Below are 19,733 nucleotides of genomic sequence, written 5' to 3' on the forward strand. Positions count from 1 at the left end.
ATGCCCAGAGAAGAATATTAATGTTCATTCTAGAATCTGCCCCCCTCCCACAGCCATCTTTAGTGTCTATTTACCTCCTTTATGAAACATGTACCAAAGGTCATTTTTCCAACTTTTTCTCAGGAAAGAATGGATCCTAAATACATTAGCTTGTTTCATCAAGTCTTCCAAACTCTGCTAAATTCCATGAAAAAGCAAAAGCAAAACAAGTTTTTTGTGACGAGAGGTTTTAAATTAAAAATAAGAAGGAAATGGCTTTCTTTTTTTAAAAAAAAGAAGTTATCTTTGAGCTTCTTTTTTCCTCTTAAACTTGGAGGTGAAATAAGAAAAAAAAGGATTATTTTAACTCATGAATGTGACTAGTCAAGTATTTTTAGCAACAAAGTGTTTGAATACATAAAAATATTTAAGAAAACAGGTCAAATGCTAAACAGATTGGCATGTCTTTGTTCATCCCCGGAAAGCCATTAAGCAAGTCTGAACAAGAGTTTCAAAATGTCAGTAAATCTGAGGACATCAGAGATTTCTGAGGCAGCAAGTTAATTGGTATTTTGATCCTTTGGAGGAACTTAACAAAATGGATGAGCTTGCAGTTTTCCCTGTCCGCGTTATTCGACACATAGGTGCTCTTCTTATCTTCCTGTTCAAGAGTGCTGTTTTGTAAACTCTAGCTAGAAATATGCAGACAAAACAATCAAAGGCAGAGAACAGAGCCATTTGGGATTTATCGAGTGGAGGTAAATAAAAGAGACATTTAATGTTACTCTTTACATTGTTTCTATATTCTGGCATTCAGGACTAAAACCCTGACATATGCCATGGTGTTCTTGGGATTATGTTGTTAAGTTTCAGAAAGAAGAGGGATTTCCCAAACTCCCATTTCACCTAAGACTGCAGATTTGGCCAAGCCTAAAATGTTTCCTCGTCCCTATCATCTTTGACTTTTCTGATAAAATGACTTAGAAGTTCCCTTTTTTATCCTCTTACTCATAGAGCTTTGGAGGAAGGGAGTGTCCCAACACTCATCAATCATGGGGCCAAGTGGGTTAAAAAATCTATATGTTCTATAAGGGCCAAGGGCTTGGCCCACTGAAAGTTCACTGAAAACTCAGCTCATAAGAGAGGTAGATTAATTGAAGAAGAGGAATACAAATTTATTTAATGTGTGTACATGATAGCCTTCAGAATGAAAACCCAAAGATATGGGGGAGATTGTCCGTTTTTATGCTTAGGTTCAATACAGTATGGACAACCATACAGAAATGTGATTGGAAAAAATGGGTATAATCTAATGCTGCTAGTCTGAGTGGGGAAACCCAGTAATGTCTGTCTGTCTAGATTCTTCTTGGCTTCTCTGAGCAGCATTCCTTCGTTCTGGGTATAAGGCAGGACCTTTTCTGGAATGGGGGTCTTATAACCTACAGTCAAACTAGGTAGGTCAGATAATTTCTTTATGGCTAGTTTTTACACAGAAGGGCAGAGAGAAAGTTAGAGTAATATTTTTAAGTTGTATCACTGGCTTTGGGGCAAGAGGGTTCTGGTTTCTTTACTTTTCTGGTTTTTTTGTTTTTGTTTTTCTTTTCGAGACAGAGTCTCACTTTGTTGCCCTTTGGTAGAGTGCCCTGCCTCACAACTCACAGCAACCTCAACCTCTTGGGCTCAAGTGCTTCTCTTGCCTCAGCCTCCCAAGTAGCTGGGACTACAAGTGCCCACCACAACACCCAGCTGTTTTTAGAGACAGGGTCTTGCTCTTGCTTAGGCTGATATTGAACTCCTGAGCTCAAATGATCCACCCACGTTGGCCTCCCAGAGTGCTAAGATTATAGGCATGAGCCACTGTGCCCGGCCTAGGGTTCTGGTTTCTGTGACCCTTCTTAGGCAAGAGGGATTCTTGTTTCTGTGGCTAGACATGGGGGAAAAGGAGACTGAGAGACAGAAGGACAGGAGGTAGTCAGAGAAAAACTTCTGCTTCTAAGGCTACTTCTGAGGCCTTTATTTCAGTGTACCATTTTCTGAGATCCAATAGTTCTCAGCTTGGCATGAACGAGGCTACCTAGAAATGCTGTGCATATATGTAGCAGAGACCTCCTTTAAGTCATACTATTGATGGACAAAAATCCACTGTGAACATTCATTGTCTTCATGGTCAATGGACTCTGTATAAGTACCACGCGCTAACCTACTGTGCCACTGGAGCTCCGGTCAATGGACTCTGAAGTATAGTGTCTCAGAAGGTCCATACGGGAAAAACATATGAATGTATGTGCTGGATGTGTTCTGGCAAATGCCTAAAGCTTAAGGCTGAGTCTAATGGTTTATTAAACGACTATAGTAAATAATGCAATTTAATGAGGTGACCAGAGTTCTAGTCTCCTTTTAGACATAATAGTTGGCAACTACCTCAACATTTATGTGTAAGATGTTTTCTCATCTGCATGACAAGAAGGCAGGAATACACAGGGCCCACATCCTGAAGATTTTCAAGGATTGCTACACATGCCAGGGCATTACTTAGTCTCTTAGTCTCCCAGGAATGCTCACCTTCTCCCAAATGAGCTCACTGGGTGGAAGACCTATATCTACCAGGACCCAATCTGTGACAGTTATTAATCCCATGCTTTTTTTTTTCTTTATTAAATTATAGCTGTGTATATTAATGCGATCATGGGGCACCATACACTGGTTTTATAGACCATTTGACACATTTTCATCACACTGGTTAACATAGTCTTCCTGGCATTTTCTTAGTTATTGTGTTAAGACATTTACATTCTACATTTATTAAGTTTCACATATACCCTTGTAAGATGCACCGCAGGTGTGATCCCACCAATCACCCTCCCTCCACCCACCGCCCACCTCCCACCCCTCCCTTTCCTCCTTCCCCCTATTCATAGGTTATAACTGGGTTATAGCTTTCATGTGAAAGCCATAAATTAGTTTCGTAGTAGGGCTGAGTACATTGCATACTTTTTCTTCCATTCTTGAGATACTTTACTAAGAAGAATATGTTCCAGCTCCATCCATGGAAACATGAAAGAGGTAAAGTTTCCATCTTTCTTTAAAGCTGCATAATATTCCATGGTGTACATATACCACAATTTATTAATCCATTCGTGGATCGATAGGCACTTGGGCTTTTTCCATGACTTAGCAATTATGAATTGGGCTGCAATAAACATTATGGTACAAATATCTTTGTTATGATGTGATTTTTGGTCTTCTGGGTATATGCCTAGTAGAGGAATTATAGGATTGAATGCAGATCTATTTTTAGATCTCTAAGTGTTCTCCAAACATCTTTCCAAAAGGAATGTTTTAATTTGCATTCCCACCAGCAGTGTAGAAGTATGCGCTTTTCTGCACATCCACACCAACATCTCTGGGCTTGGGATTTTGTGATATGGGCTAATCTTACTGGAGTTAGATGATATCTCAAAGTAGTTTTGATTTGCATTTCTCTGATGATTAAAGATGATGAGCACTTTTTCATATGTCTGTAGGTCGTGCTCCTGTCTTCTTCAGAGAAGTTTCTCTTCAAGTCCCTTGCCCAGCCTGCGATGGGATCACTTGTTCTGTCCTTGCTTATATGTTTGAGTTCTTTGTGGATTCTGGTTATTAAACCTTTGTCGGAGACATAACCTGCAAATATCTTCTCCCATTCTGAGGGCTGTTTGCTTGCTTTAGTTACTGTGTTCTTGGCTGTGCAGAAGCTTTTTAGTTTGATCAAGTCCCAGTAGTGTATTTTTGAAGCTGTTTCAATTGCCCGGGGGGTCCTCCTCATAAAATACTTGCCCAGACCGATTTCTTCAAGGGTTTTCCCTACACTCTCTTCTAGTATTTTTATAGTTTCATGTCTTAAGTTTAAATCTTTAATCCAGTGAGAGTCTATCTTAGTTAATGGTGAAAGGTGTGGGTCCAGTTTCAGTCTTCTACAGGTTGCCAGCCAGTTGACCCAGCACCATTTGTTAAATAGGGAATCTTTTCCCCACTGAATGTTTTTAATTGGCTTGTCAAAGATCAAATAACGGTAAGTAGCTGGATTCATCTCTTGGTTCTCTATTCTGTTCCAGACATCTACTTCTCTGTTTTTATGCCAGTACCATGCTGTTTTGATCACTATCGATTTATAGTATAGTCAGAGGTCTGGTAGCATGATTCCTCCTGCTTTGTTTTTATTCTGAGTAATGTCTTGGCTATTCGAGGTTTTTTCTGATTCCATATAAAACGAACTATTATTTTTTCAAGATCTTTAAAGTATGACAGTGGAGCTTTAATAAGGATTTCATTAAAATTGTATATTGCTTTGGGTAGTATGGACATTTTAACAATGTTGATTCTTCCCAGCCATGAGCATGGTATGTTTTTCCATTCGTTAACATTTTCAGCTATTTCTTTTCTTTTTTTTTTTTTTTTACTTTCTTGAAGAGTTGCTGCTTTAATGTTATACACTACCATACCATGACAATATCTGTCAGACTTGAGTAGGTGAACAGACCATGATGGTGAGATTTAGACCTTTTAGCCTAAACCAGTAACTGTTACTGTAACAAATACTTTCTCAACTAGCAGAGTTCTTTAAAATACATTATTGGGTGCGGTGGCTCACTCCTGTATTTATCGTCTTCAAAAATAGGAGTATCATATCAGTGCTTAAAAAAAAAGTGAAAGAGTGAAAGGGAAAATCAAAACTCTTTTTCCAGAGAAGTGTTCTGATTATTTCTTCTAAGAAAACCAACTGGAATACAGGATGGCTCTGTGTTACAGCAATCTAAACCATGACCTCCCTTAACATACACATAAATAATGTATGTCTTTACTGACTTGGAAGACAAGCAAAATTCTACATGTAGAAATACATTTTCTCAAATTATTCTTTTATAACTGGGTTCAGTCCCAGGTTGCTGCTTACATCAAAAGTCAATTCTAGAACTAGGCTGGAGGGCTTGCATTCCTCTGGAAGAGCATGAAGCAAATGAAGGACTGTAACTGCTCCTCTCAAAAACAAAAGAATTCTTTAAAGTTTGAATGTTTGGGGAGCACAGACCAAGGCTGTGACCTAATTTTCCATTTCTGAAAGTCACACTTGAAGTTAAAAATTTCTGTTCTGCAAATTTCCATATATCAAAAGAAAATACAGAATTTAAATTAGAGTATCTTCTCAAAAGGAAAAGAAAAAAACAATTCAAAGGAGGCCTTTTCTTTTCTTGTGTCTTAAATGTCAATGATCACAAAAACTTCTGGCTTCTCTTCATTATAGACCTACATTGCTGAATATGTTATTGCTTTGACTTCTGTTCCCTGAGGGTGCTTAGACAATGAAAATTCTTCTCCCCACCCAATTGACCGTAATCTGAAATTTCTTTGATCAATATTAAGCACTTTCACTTCCCGGGGTATGAAGAATTCATCAGCACTGAACTTATAAAGCCATTCATCCAAAAAGTGAAACAGAAGAGACTGTAAGTCATCTCCTTGGGTTTCTACTTCTACTGTCTGGAGGGGCTCCACAGTCCCAGTATCTGTCATGTAACCAAACATGGCCATTGCACATTGCTCAACTGCTTCTTCCAGGGTATCTCCCCATGCATGTAACTGGACATCCACTGTATGACCCAAGTATTCGTATTTCCTGTTGACTGGTGGATACTTGGCCTTGACAGCCTTCTGCTCTTCAGTCAAATTGTAGTCTCTAACATCTTCCTCTTCCTGCGCGATGTTTGTAGGACTGGACACCCTACTTCCACCAGCTATTTCTTTTCTTAGAGTTTCATAGTTCTCTTTATAGAGATCTTTCACATCCTTTGCTAGATAAACTCCCAAATATTTCATCTTCTTTGGCACTACTGTGAATGGAATAGAGTCCTTAACTGCTTTTTCAACTTAACTATTGTTGGTATATATAAAGGCTACCGATTTATGAATGTTGACTTTGTAACCTGAGACGCTGCTGTATTCCTTGATCACTTCTAAGAGTTTTGTAGTAGAATCCCTGGTGTTTTCTAGATATACAGTCATATCATCTGTGAAGAGCGAAAGTTTGATCTCTTCTGACCCTATGGGATACCCTTGATCACCTTTTCTTCCCTAATTGCAGTGGCTAAAACTTCCATTACAATGTTAAAGAGCAGTGGAGACGATGGGCAGCCTTGTCTGGTTCCTGATCTGAGTGGAAATGATTTCAATTTAACTCCATTCAATACGATATTGGCTGTGGGTTTGCTGTAGATGGCCTCTATCAGTTTAAGAAATGTCCCTTCTATACCAATTTTCTAAGATGTTCTGATCATGAAGGGATGCTGTATATTATCAAAAGCTTTTTCTGCATCAATTGAGAGAATCGTATGGTCTTTGTTTTTTAATTTTTTTATGTGCTGAATTATACTTATAGATTTATATATATTGAACCAGCCTTGAGACCCTTGGAAAAATCTGACTAGTCATGATGTATAATTTGTTTGATGTTTTGCTGGATTCCATTTGTTAGGATCTTGTTGAATATTTTTGCATCTATATTCGTTAGTGATATTGGTCCATAATTTTCTTTTCTTGTTGGCTCTTTTCCTGGTTTGGGGATCAGGGCGATGTTTGCTTCATAGAACATTTTGGGTAGTCTTCCTTCTTTTTGTACATTTTCGAACAGTTTGAATAATATAGGTACTAATTCCTCTTTAAAGGTTTGGTAGAATTCTGATGTGAAGCCATCTGGTCCCGGGCTTTTCTTTTTAGGGAGGTTTTGTATGGTTGATGCTATTTCAGAACTTCATATGGGGCTGTTCAACATTTCCACTTGATTCTGGCTAAGTCTTGGAAGGTGACGTGCTTCCAAGTATTGGTCAATTTTCTTCAGATTTTCATATTTCTGGGAATAAAGTTTCTTATAATATTCATTAAGGATTTTTTGAATTTCTGAGGAGTCTGTTGTTATTTTGTCTTTGTCGTTTCTGATTGATGAGATTAGAGATTTTACTCTTTTTTTTCTGATTAAGTTAGCCAAAGGTTTATCTATTTTATTGACCTTTTCAAAAAACCAGCTTTTTGATTTATTGATCTGTTGTGTAATTCTTTTGTTTTCAATTTCATTTAATTCTGCTCTAATTTTGGTTATTTCTTTTCTTCTACTGGGTTTGGGGTTGGAATGTTCTTCCTTTTCCAGTTGCTTGAGATGTCCCATTAAGTTGTTAACGTCTTCTCTTTCCATTCTCTTGAGGAAGGCTTGCAGTGCTATAAATTTCCCTCTTAGGACTGCCTTTGTGGTATCCCAGAGGTTCTGATAATTCGTGTCTTCATTGTCGTTTTGTTCCAAAAATTTGGCAATTTCCTTCTTAATCTCATCTCTGACCCAGCTATCATTCAGCATAAGGTTATTTAACTTCCCTGTTTTTGTATGAGTATGCAGATTCCTGTTGTTACTGAGTTCAACTTTTATTCCATGGTGATCCGAGAAGATGCAAGGAATAATTTCTATTCCTTTAAATTTACTAAGGTTAGACTTGTGAACTAAGATGTGATTGATTTTGGAGTATGTTCTGTGGGCTGATGAGAACTATGTGTATTCAGTTTCGTTGGAATGAAATGTTCTGTAGATGTCTGCTAAATCCAAATGTTGGAGGGTTAGGTTTAAATCTAAAATTTCTTTTGCTCAGCTTCTTATTGGAGGATCTATCCAACACTGCCAAAGGAGTTTTGAAATCTTCAACTATTATGGAGCTGAAGGAAATCAAGTTGCTCATGTCTGTTAGAGTTTCTTTTATAAATTGAAGTGTATTCTTGTTGGGTGCATAGATATTAATAATTGAAATCTCATCATATTGAGTATTACCCTTAACAAATATGAAGTGACCATTCTTATCTTCCTTACTTTTGTTGGTTTAAAGCCTATTGTATCTGCAAATAGAATTGCAACACCTGCTTTTTTCTGATTACCATTTGCCTGAAATATGGATGACCATCCTTTCACCCTGAGTCTGTATTTGTCTTTTAAGGTAAGATGTCACTCTTGTATGCAGCAAATATCTGGCATGAGTTTTTGTATCCAGTCAGCTAACCTATGCCTCTTTAGAGGACAGTTTAAACCATTCACATTAATGGAGAATATTGATAAGTTTGGTAAAATTTTGGGTATCGAGTTTTTTGAAAGTCCAGTGGACATTTTTAATCCTTTCGCAACTGTGAAAGTTGGAGTTTGATCAAAAGTTTCTGAGTGAGTTTACTTTTGTGGTAGAGGATTGGGCTGGTCATTATGGAGGATAGGTCTGAGAATATCCTGAAGAGCTGGTTTGGTTATGGCAAATTTCTTCAACGTATGAATGTCATTAAAGTATTTAATTTCTCCATCATAAATGAAACTCAGTTTAGCTGGATACAGGATCCAGGTTTGAAAGTTATTTTACTTAGGAAATTAAAAGTCAATGACCACCCTCTTCTGGCTTGAAAAGTTTCAGCAGAGAGATCTGCAGTCATTCTAATATTCTTCCCTTTGTAGGCAATGGATTTCTTACGTATGGCTGCTTTCAGAATTTTCTCCTTCATATTAACTTTAGTGAAGTTAATTATGATATGCCTGGGGGATGTCTTATTGGGATTGAGTTGTGCTGGGGTGCTGAAACTGTCTGCTATCTGAATTTCAGAATCTCTTGGCATGTCTGGAAAATTCTCTTTCATAATTTCATGGACAAGGGCCTCAGGGCCTTGTGAGGCCACTTCATCACTTTCAGAGATTCCAATGAGGCAGATATTGCCTTCTTCGAATTATCCCAGAGCTCTCTGAGAGAATGATCTGTTTTCGCTCTCCATTTCTCTTCCTCTTTGAGAGTTTGGGAGCATTCAAAGCGTTTGTCTTCAATGTCAGAAATCCTTTCTTCTGCTTGTTCCATTGTGTTACTGAGGGATTCTAGTGTATTTTTCAGATCTTTGAGGGCTGCAAATTCTTGCTTCAGTGCATCAAAATCTTTAGTGGTTTTGTCTTTAAATTCATTAAATTCTTGAGACAACTTTTGAATTTCTCCTCGAATTTCTAATTCTGACATTTGAATCGCTGCTTGAATTTCTAATTCCAAATTTTCCTCCATTTTATCAATCTTGTTTGCAATCCAAATTCTGAATTTGATTTCTGACATCTCAGGCAGCTGTTTATGAATGGGATCTTCAGTTATATCTGCCATATCTTTCCTTGGGGGGGGGGGTTGATCTATTTCTCAGCACTATGGCCTGAGAAACTGGGTACCTGTTTTGTGTGGTGGAGCTAAGTGGTTCTGTCTTGTTTTCAGCTGGACTCTGTTTGACCCTAGTGAAACAGTTACTCTGGGTTGAAGTCTCAGCTGTGGAGAAATACCAGCAATTAAGTCACCCTGCCCCCCCCAGGCAATAATTGGAAAAGGAAAATCAAACCTTCCTACAACCACACACCCAGGGCACCACCTGAATAGTCCTTGGGCGATTGGCTCAGTTCAAAAGGTCCAAGTCAGTTGTCTCAGTCAGCACCTGTCTCAGGTGAGAGAGTTTAAAAGGTCTCTGGCAACTGGATCTTAGGGGTCTGGTGACTACTCTGGTACGGTTTGCTCCAGTGCTTTGTGGAGTCAGGACCCACCCAGCAAATAGATCAGTCTGGTAAGGTTGTGCCTCCTTCCCCACCTTGCACCTCTGTCCTACCCAGTCACTGATAGTCCCACAGGTCTTTGACCCAGTTGCCTGTAGGGAACAGACACTCCAGGCATTTGCACCTGCCTGAATCACAAGGAAATCTATTTCTGCTCGGCCAGGCTGCTGCGCTCTGCCTCTATCTAGCAGGGGGAGGTGAGGCCTGACAAACTTGGGCACTTGATGGAGGCTGGGGGGTGTTCACTCAGTTCCAGCCCCGCCCCTGATTGATGTTACTGACAGAACAGAACAGAACAACTTTGCGGGAATTTTTTTCTGTCCCTGCTAAATTCCCGTATTTGATTACCTGTCAGTTCTAACTTCCTGTCTTCTTTTGTCTATAGGCTTATGATCTCCTGAGGGCTGGGTGCGTCTTAGGCTCAGTAAAGCGGTCCTCTGGGTCAGCCCTGCCCTGGGAACTTCCCGGCTCTGCATGTGTGTTTCTAGTCCCCGCGCTCCACCCAGGCCAGTACCACCTCAGGCAAACCCTTCACTCATGGGGCCTGCGTTTCCATCTCAGATCTGTTCTGTGGTGGTTGCCACCTGAGTAGATGCCCCACCTCCTCTGGTTGCCCAGGGAGACAGGGGGTGTGGCTTCAGAATATCCAGGAGTGAGTCCTATTGTTGCCAAAAGATGGCTGCTGTTCTGCGTCTTGGGGCACCACCCTCAGGTGTGGTTCCCTCTCAGCTGACAGTCCTCTCCTCACTCCCATGCCCCAGAGTCAGCACTGACCAGCTGCAGTTTAGGCCCTGTCCACACCCCTCAAGAAATCACCCAAGAATCTGGACTCCTGGGGGACAGGCCTCCAGACATCAGAGTGAGAGTGGAAGGGAGTGTTGGGAGCTGAGAGTTGCAGGTAGAGAATATATACAGTTTTACACAGTTTTATACCTGGAAGGAGAATGCCATTGCACCCTAGTAGGGGAGGTAGGTCCAGTTTTTAGAGGGTCTCTCCTGTGGAATGTAGTGGGAGGACCTTTGAACTCTGCTTGTTTGTTTGTGGGGCACTCTGAGCCATTCTCATGGGAGAGGAGACTCCCATCTGCTTTGTGATGGATTTTGTACCTTTTGTTTGTATCCTTGGGGTCGCAGCTCACCTCCGCGGGGTTGATGTGCATTCTTCAACCTTCTCTTTTGGTGCAGCTCTAATCCACCAGGTTACTTGCTAAATTTCTGTCCTTTAAGTCTCCTTCTGGATGGGAGCCTCTCTGGAAAGCCGGCTTCAGTCAGCCATCTTGTCTCCACCCCTCTTAATCCCATGCTTGTTGAACAACATGAAACTCTTCTCTCTTCTCTTTCATTGTCTTCTCTTTCTTCTCATGATTGCATGGATAGTCATGTCGCCATGGTATCTCCTTCATATTAACTTCTCTTCTATTCCTGTACTTCCTCTCTATTAGAAACTAAGAGTGACTTCCTCCTTGATTCTTTTACATAATCCAAAGCCCTGCTGACTGTACTTGATAAAGTTTCTCAACAAGGTTCTCTTGGGAGTCTCTCATCCCTTCTCCCAAGGCTTTAGTCTAGGCCTCTGGTTGTAATCATTATTAACAACTTAGTTGAGATATAATTCACAAGTTGTCCCTTGAAAGTACACAATTCAATAGTTTTTAGTATGTTCAGAGTATTCACAGAGGTGTGCAATCATTACCATCTAAACTTAGAACATTTCATTAGCTTAAAAGAAATCGTATACCGTTTAGACATTCTTCCTTTTCTACCAGCCCCACCAACCTACCCAACCAATAATCTAATTTCTGTCCCTATGAATTTGCCTTTTTTTGGATATTTCCTATAAATAGAATCATATAACATGTGGCTCTTTATGTCTGGCTTTTTTCACTTAGAGTAAGGTTTTCCATGTTTGCCCATGTTGTTTTGCGTCTGTGTTTAATTCCTCCTTATAGATAAATAATACTCCATTGTATGGATATATCATATTTTGTTTACTCATTTATCAGTTGATGGACTTTTGCATTGTTGCCACTTTTTGGCTGTTATGAATAATGCTGCTGTGAGCATTCATGTACAACTTTTAATGTGGACCTATGTTTTTCTTTAGGTATATATCTATGAGCAGAATTTCTGGGTCATATTTTACCCTATGTTCCAAGTGGCTGTACCAGTTTATAGTCACATGAGCAATGTATGAGAGTTCTAATTTTGCTCCTACTCTTGTTGGTTTCCTTAATGTGCGTTATGTTCTCCCAAGGCCCATCAGAGTAGGCATTATCTAAAACTTTTATCTGAGCATGTTGCTTCCTTGATTAAAATGACTATCCAGACACCCACTACATGAGCTTTAGCACCCTGCCCGGTATAGGGAATTTACTTGCTTTCGTCTCTGCCCACTTTTACAGTCTCTTCTCTCTCATCTCCCCACCTTTTAGCTTACACTTAAGAAAAAAGGAACCATTTAGAACTTCCTAACACACCACAAATGAATCATATGACTACAATATTCTGTAAATGCAAACTACTTACTTGGTATATTCATCAGGAATTTCCCAATAACAAGTGACCAAAACTCAACTCAAAGGAGCTAAAGCAAAAATTAAAAGGGGTGGAATATGGGTTTATGAAACTAGGAAGTTCACGGATATGCCTGGATCCAGGGAAACAAACAGTTTTACTAAGCCACTGTCTTTTTCCTTTTATCAACTTTGTTTTCCCTTCTTTTGAATTTATTAGCCAGCTAAGCTCTACTTACATGTTGACAATCATGGTTTCTAGAAACATCTGTGGACTTAGCAACATCAGCAGCCAGAGAGTTTCTGAGAGTTCTCACATGAGGAGCTCTGTGACTGTCCAGTTTGGATCAAATGTGCACTCCTAAACCAATCACTGTACCCAGGGGCATGATTGGCAGGGACTTGGGTCAAGTGCCAGGGACTGAGGCAGCTCCATTGGCTAAAGGCCTTTGTTAAATGAAAGAGAGATGGGTATGCACAGGCTAAAACAATAGATATCCATTACCCTTTGTTTTAACCATTCTGTTCCCTAAAATCAATTGCTAACAGGGCATGAAGGTCAGCTAACTACAGAAGCCCTTTAATTTAGAATTTTCTAAGAACAAAAATTTTGTTGACAATAACTGAATGTTAACCTTGAAATGAAACTATGTATAGTTACTGTGGTTTCAAATTAAGCATATTTTGTTTTGTTTTGTTTTTACACAACTTCACATACTATATATATAGTGGGTTATTGAGAAGTTTCCAGCTCCACCACACTAAGGGATTAGAGAAAACACTGTTCTGGCCCAGTTTGAATTCTCCTTCACATATTTGACACATTTCTCTGATATAGTCTGTGTGGTCTGTTATGTTCTTGTCCCACATAGGACCATGCTGGAATATCACTTCTCTTTGACAGATGTCTTCGCCCACCCATTGTACTTCAAGTATAGTCTTTAGTAATGGCTTTGCTCAAGAAGGCTGCTTTTTGTTGTTCATACTGAGAAATTATTGTCGTTATTTCTTATTCTCTTGACAAAAAGCTTCCTTCTGTTTCTGTGGGTCTGCAGGTTTTCCCTCTTCCTGTGCAATCTCTGCATTAAGTTGTTAGCCAGCTGCCTTTGGCTGATTTTTACCTGCTACTTTCTTCCTCTTAAGGGCATTAAAAGGAGACCCTCCATTCCTTTTGGCAGTATATAGAATGTCTTAAATGAAATGCAAGCGGAATCAGATTCCTCCGCTGTGCAGAATTAGGGACTTCATAGCATTCCTTTGGCATTCTCCCTGGGTGTATCAGCTCAATCACGGTATTGTACCACCAGCTACCCAAATGAATACAAAGATGTCCTAATGTTGATTCAATACACAGATTGATGTTTAACCTCTAATAGGCTAGTCTTTTGCCTAGATTTAGCGATCAGGGTTCTAGGAGTCTAGTTGGAAGAAGAGAGCTGGGGCATTCAATATATAAAAGCATCCATTTGCTCCTGTTTTTGGTTTAGTACCGCTCAGTTCTTGCTGATTATAAGCAGAACTACTCTAGAAAATCTGCCCCTAGAGTTGGGGAGAAAAATCTGGGGTTTGACTGCTACTTAATTTAATTTTAAGAAATTCTCCTCTTTTAGATCTTCTCTTTCCCCACTGTCAGAGGTTTCTGAGTCTGTCAGTCTGTCAGTTTCGAGTCCTTGCCGGGAGTGGTGGGTTCTTTGGTAGAAGTCAGATTGCTTCTCATCTTTCCCATTGAGATTTAGGATTTAGCTTTCTCAATTCTGCTAAATCTGTTACCATTATTCCTCCCGCTTTCCTGTTACCAAAATCTTGTTGTGCTTATCTTCTCTCCCTTCCTTATCTTCTTTTCTCTCTGCCTTCACAAAGCATTTATGACTTTTTAAAAATCCCCTTGCTGTCATTTTATTGGGGCTTCAGAAGGGAGAAAAAGTAAATGTATATAGTCAATCCTCCATCTTTACCCAGTTGTCCTGTTTGTATAGTAGCTGCTTGTAATATGAATTGAATAAAAATAAGAAATAAGAAAAAAATACAAAAATTAAATTATTTAGTGTATAACCATCTTTCTTGTATTCTACATCCAATTTTCTTTGAAAATTTATTTTTATTTTTTTGACCCTGGGCCATGATAGTTTTGCATACCAAAATGTAGGAAATTTTCAACAAAGAAAAATCACTTTTCTTTTTTAAGACAAGGTCTTGCTCTGTTGTCTGGGTAAAGTACAGTGGCATCATCATAGCTCACTGCAACTTCAAACTCCTGGGATCAAAATGATTGATCTGGTTTTCTCATTTACAGGCAAAGAGTCTGAAGCCAAAAAGGTGAAATAGCTTCCCCAAGGTCCCACTCTAGGAATTGGCAATATCAGTCTCTCTAGGTTGTTATAGACTGAAGAGAATTTCTGCGACTACTTCCATGCCTTCTTAGGGGCAGGATGAGTTCAGGTTGACCTTGCAGGCTGGGGAGCCTTCCTAACTTGCCTAAGGCAATTAGTACAAAATCCCAACACTACTTCTTTTAAGGCTGTGCCTTTCTCATGGAACCCACACTGCTGGCAACTGCCTGTCACATATTCATTTACCAGAAAAATTATTTCTATAGTTGATGACTCTGCAGATTTAGCCAGGAATTTGTAGTGGTGATTTGAAAAGAGGATACAAGGGTTAATATAAATCATACTGTTCTCCAAACATACTGAATGGTGACAGTAAGAAGTCCAGCCTACCTATCCTGATTTTCCCTAATATTCTCTGTAGAGGCATCCTCATGAGCTGATTGAGTTATAAGGTAGATGAAATAACAAAAGAAAAGAAGAAGAAAGATGCTGTCAAGGGGTTAGATAATTCCTGGATATTTGGGTTGGCTTCCCAACTTACCCTGTGGAAATTAATGACTAAAGTAAAACTCCATGTCCTTGCTTGGGGCTAAATATTGTTGGGACTAACTTATGTTATAAAATGATAATAGTGAAGCTGCAAAAGAAAAAAGAATGAAGAAAATAATAAAAACAAAATGGAGGGAAAGGGGAAGAGAACAGAACAGGAGAAAAGAGAATGTGAGGAAACCTCCTGACACAAGGATGGCAAATCCATGGCTGTGAATGGTGAATGAACACCACTTCACCCTCCAGCTGCAGACCTGACTCCTTCATGGAGGCGTGTTTACTTCACAGCCTGGGTGTGACCTCAGGATTCCTTCCAGGAAACCACCACCCAGGCCATCAGCTGCCTCCCAGTTGACCTCTTAGCCATCCTTGTTGCATCATATTCTAGCTACTTTATAGTAAAATCTGCCTACCTGTGAGCACCATGGTTTAGGGATGACTCGTGGAAAGATTGCTAGCTACTTTTCCACATATATTTGGTTGGAAGAAGAGAAAAATAGATTTTTCTCGAAGAAAGGATGGGAAGAAGGAAGAGATGGATGTTTATTGAGCCTGCTTGTGGCAGACTTTACCAGTATCATCTCACTTAACACTGGTAACAGCCACCCTAATAGATGGTATTATTCTGGTTTTACAAATGAGGAAATTGTCTCAAAATCACACAGAGAGTATATGTTCAGTAGAATCAAGATTTAAATAAAAGTCTGTCTGATTCCAAAGCCCATCCTCAAAATAAATAAATCAGACAGTTGAGCACATCTGGATATTCATTGTGAAATCCATCTGTAGAATAGAATTCAATCAGGAAAAAATCCATTAATAATTTTCCTAACAGTAAAATAGAATAATTAATTTGAAGTTTTTATAACAAATTAATTTGTCAATAAATTCAGCCTCTGTTTCCAATTCCCAGTGTCATTGTGGCTTTTCCCCTTTAGAAGGCCTCTCGTTTAAAGTTTTAAAGAGGCAGCATCAGCAGCATCAGAAACATCAGAAACATTTATTCAGCACCCTTTATGTGCAGAGTTTGGTAGTGAATAATTCTACATCAGAAGGAATTTATAATTTCAGGATTTTTGCAATCTAATAATAGCACAGATCAACATGGTTTCTTATCCCAAGGCCCAAGTTTAGGAGTCTTCCTAAGGATATAATGAATGTAATGGCTTTTTTTCCGGCGGCAGATGGTGGCCAGCTGTTCTCTCTCTGTACTCAAGGCCAAACACAAAGGGAAAAAATTAAAGGAAGGGGCTTATAGTAAATATGAGAAAGAACTTAATAAACTAAATCTGGATTTTTCTATACACAAAGGGAAATGGGCAATTGGGGGTAATTATCAAATTATCCAAGCCAAAATAGCTCTGCTACTTTCATTATCTACATAAGAGAAAATTATCTGTATGGATTGAATTGTTCAGATAATCGTCCAGTATTTTGGGTGTCTGAGTACATAGTCTAGGTTGTCATTGATATAGATTGAAGGTCCCTCAAGGAAATTTTTTAAATAGAATTTTAAACCCAACCATATTTATACTTAGATGTAAGTGATATTGATCAAATTAGTAGATCCAAGATTCCTTGACCAGGATTTGGGCCCATTTTAATTAAACAATACCAAATTTTATTTACTGTTTAAAATAAATGTTTAATTGCAAAAATGATATAACAATATGTTTTCCTCTAAAACGTTTAAGTGTTACATATGAAGCTAAAATCTTTTTTCCTATGACCCTGATTTCATTTCCCAGCATCTACCTAACCATGGCCCCACTCTAAAGAATATTCTTTTGGTAACTGTATCCTTTCAGAATATACAGACACATACAGAGGCAGTTAGAGAAGGAGGGGGAACTTGCACTTTTAGCTTAATGTGAATCACACATTTTGTTCCATTTGTCAATTTGCTTTTCTGTCTTTTTTTTTTTTTTTTTTTTATAGACAGAGTCTCGCTTTGTCACCTTCAGTAGAGCGCTGTGGTGTCACAGCTCACAGCAGCCTTCAGCTCTTGGGCTTAGGTGATTGGCTTGCCTCAGCCTCCAGAGTAGCTGGGACTATAGGCACCCACCACAACGCGTGGCTATTTTTTGTTGTTGTTGCAGTCGGGGCTGGGTTCGAACCCACCACCCTTGGTATATGGGCTGGAGCCCTACTCACTGAGCCACAGGCACCGCCCAGCAACTTGCTTTTCTATTTAACCATATGTATGAGAGATAAATCTACATTGCTCCATAGCTCTAACAATTTTTTTTTAACTCCCTCATTGGAATGGTGATATTTATTTAGCCATTTTGCTACTAGTGAATACTGAAATTATTTCTAATTGTTTGCTAGTAACTCTTGATAAACAATCCTAAATATTAAACATGTATGAAGATATCTTTAGAGTAAAATCTGAGTAATTGACCTGTTCCCAGGGGAAATGATGTGAGACATTGGAGCCAATTTCTTTTCTGGATACAAGTCACTCCACTCTCCTGGGTTTCTGTTTTTCCATCCAACGACTCTCCAACCTTCTCACACCTCAGAATCTCCTGGAGGGCATATTAAAGTGCAGATTGCTGGGCCCTACCCTAAGAGTTTCTGATTCAGAATGTGTGTGTATGTGTGTTTTCCATTTTAACAAGTATCTAGGTGTGGCGATGCTGCTGCTGACCAGGGTATGACCTGTGGAACCAAAAGACACTGGGATAAGCGTATGTTGGGGAGAATATTCTATGAAAGAGATCATAGTTGAAATTCTGAGAGCCCCAACACACTATCTGGGGAAATTTTAGGAGTCTTCCAACTTATTCTCCAAATATAAGACAATAATCTGAGATTCGTCACAGTAATAGGTTTGGAATAATTATAAACATTAGTTTTTATTTTTTAATTTTTTCCATGGTTTATAATCATTTCAATATGCTATCTATTATATTTGCTAATACTTTTTGAGGATTTTTATGTGAATGAATACTCGTCAGGGACATGAGTTTGTAGGTTTCCTATGGTGTCTTTTTCTGTCTTTGGTACCAGGGTAATGCTGCCCTTATCAAATGAGGTTGGAAGTGCCCACTCCTCTTCAATTATTTGAAAGAGGATGAGGAGAATTGATGCTATTTGCTTTTTAACTGTTTGGTAGAATTCACCAGTGAATCCATGTGTCCTGAGCTTTTTGTTGTTGGGAGGTTTTTTCACTGATTCAATATCCTTACTTGTTATAGGTATATTCACATTTTCTATTTCTTCATAATTTATTATTGGTAGGTTGCATCTTTCTAGGAATTTTTCAATTTCATCTAGTTTATCCAATTTTGCTGGGGTACAATTACTCATAGTATTCTCTTGTAATTCCTTTTATTTCTGTAAAATTGTTAGTCATTTCCCCTCTTACATTTTCAATGTTCATTATTTGAGGTTTTTTTTAATTTCAGATTGATACGAGGATACAAATTTTTACATAGTTTTCATTTCTAAGGTAAAGTTCAAGTTTAGTTGAGCTGCCACTACCGCAGCCTAGCTAAGAGTCCTATTCAGCCTTTAGTTTAGGCTGAATACCCTCACATTGTGCACATTAGGTGATACCCTACCAACCACCCTCCCTCTCCCCCGCCCTCCCCCTGGCTAGGCTATACTTGTAAACATCAGTTTTTAAATCATGGAAGTAATTCTAAGGAAGAAGTCCATGTAGTATCATTGATAGAAGGAATCTTAAAGGGTCATCCAGTCCAACTACCTGGCTAGAATTTCTTCACCACCATTCTTGACCTTGTCAACCAGCTTCCCGTTGAACAGTGCTAGGGTCTTAGTACCAGGTTCCTGAGGAAGCCCCATCCATTTTTATAGATGTCTAATCATGACAATGTCCTTCCTCAGCCTGACCACAACCATCCTTCAGAAGCTTCTAAGCATCCATTACAGTTCTACCTTGTGGACCTTACTGAACAAACTGTCTCCTTTCTCCACTTGATGGCAGTGAATTATCATGTTCCCCTAAGTCAGTGGTTCTCATACTATAGTATTTTATAAGAGCTTACTACAATATAGATTTCCAAGGTCCAATCCTAGGGATTCTATGTCCAAGGGTAACCCAGGAATCCACCTTTTTTATGAAATTCCCAGGTGATTCTGACGCAGACAGTCTGCACATGACAGTTTAAGAAATCCTGCTAAGTCTTTTCCTTTCTAGGTTCAAGACCGCCAGACTCTTCAGCAGTTTCTCATATGACAAGGTTTGCATTTCCTAATTTTCCTGGTTGCTTAAAGCTGCCTGCCAAAATACACCTCCAGGAGGGTGGAGCAAGATGGCGGCCAAGTAACAGCTTCCCTGCAACTGGGCACAGTGAGTCTGGGGAGATAAGACTCCAGGCATCTCTGTCTTGTGGGATCTGCCTATAATCATCCCTTTGAGGATACAGGGAGTCAGCAAGGGAGTTCTGGACCCCAAGAGGAGGACAGAAACAGTGGAACACTGGAAAGTGGTTGCGTGTGTTTGATCAACCTAATCCTGCTGGCAGCTATAAGTACAAGCAACAGTGAGACTGCAAATCGGAAAGGCCTTACCTATGAACTGTTTCAGTGTTTTTGGACTTGGCACTCAGTTGAACTGCCTTGGAGAGAGCTTGAGCAGGTGTGCGGAGAATTTTGGGTATTGTCTAGGGCCCCAGACTGAGCCGCTGAGCCAGATGGAGCTAATACTGTTCGACTGTGGGCTGCAGGGAGCCACTGTGAGAGAACTGCTCTGGCAAGCTCCGCCCTCAAGGT

At 39.4% G+C, this 19,733-nt stretch overlaps 2 protein-coding genes across 2 annotated transcripts in view; one reads left to right on the forward strand and one right to left on the reverse strand.

The window, feature by feature from the left end:
- The window catches only part of MYO3B (myosin IIIB), a 493,981-nt gene that overhangs the window by 321,550 nt on the left and 152,698 nt on the right, over nt 1-19,733 (forward strand).
- LOC128590542 (protein archease-like) lies at nt 5,185-5,717 on the reverse strand. The gene has a single exon (XM_053597877.1). The coding sequence runs from the start codon at nt 5,545-5,547 to the stop codon at nt 5,263-5,265; it is 285 nt and encodes a 94-aa protein (XP_053453852.1). The 5' UTR covers nt 5,548-5,717; the 3' UTR covers nt 5,185-5,262.

This window comes from Nycticebus coucang, chromosome 7 (genome assembly GCF_027406575.1).
Source record: "Nycticebus coucang isolate mNycCou1 chromosome 7, mNycCou1.pri, whole genome shotgun sequence".
Lineage (NCBI taxonomy): Eukaryota > Metazoa > Chordata > Mammalia > Primates > Lorisidae > Nycticebus > Nycticebus coucang.

What these genes read in the sequence shown, in the direction of transcription:
- LOC128590542 (XM_053597877.1), bottom strand. Translation starts at nt 5,547, where the DNA reads ATGGCCATGTTTGGTTACATGACAGATACTGGGACTGTGGAGCCCCTC.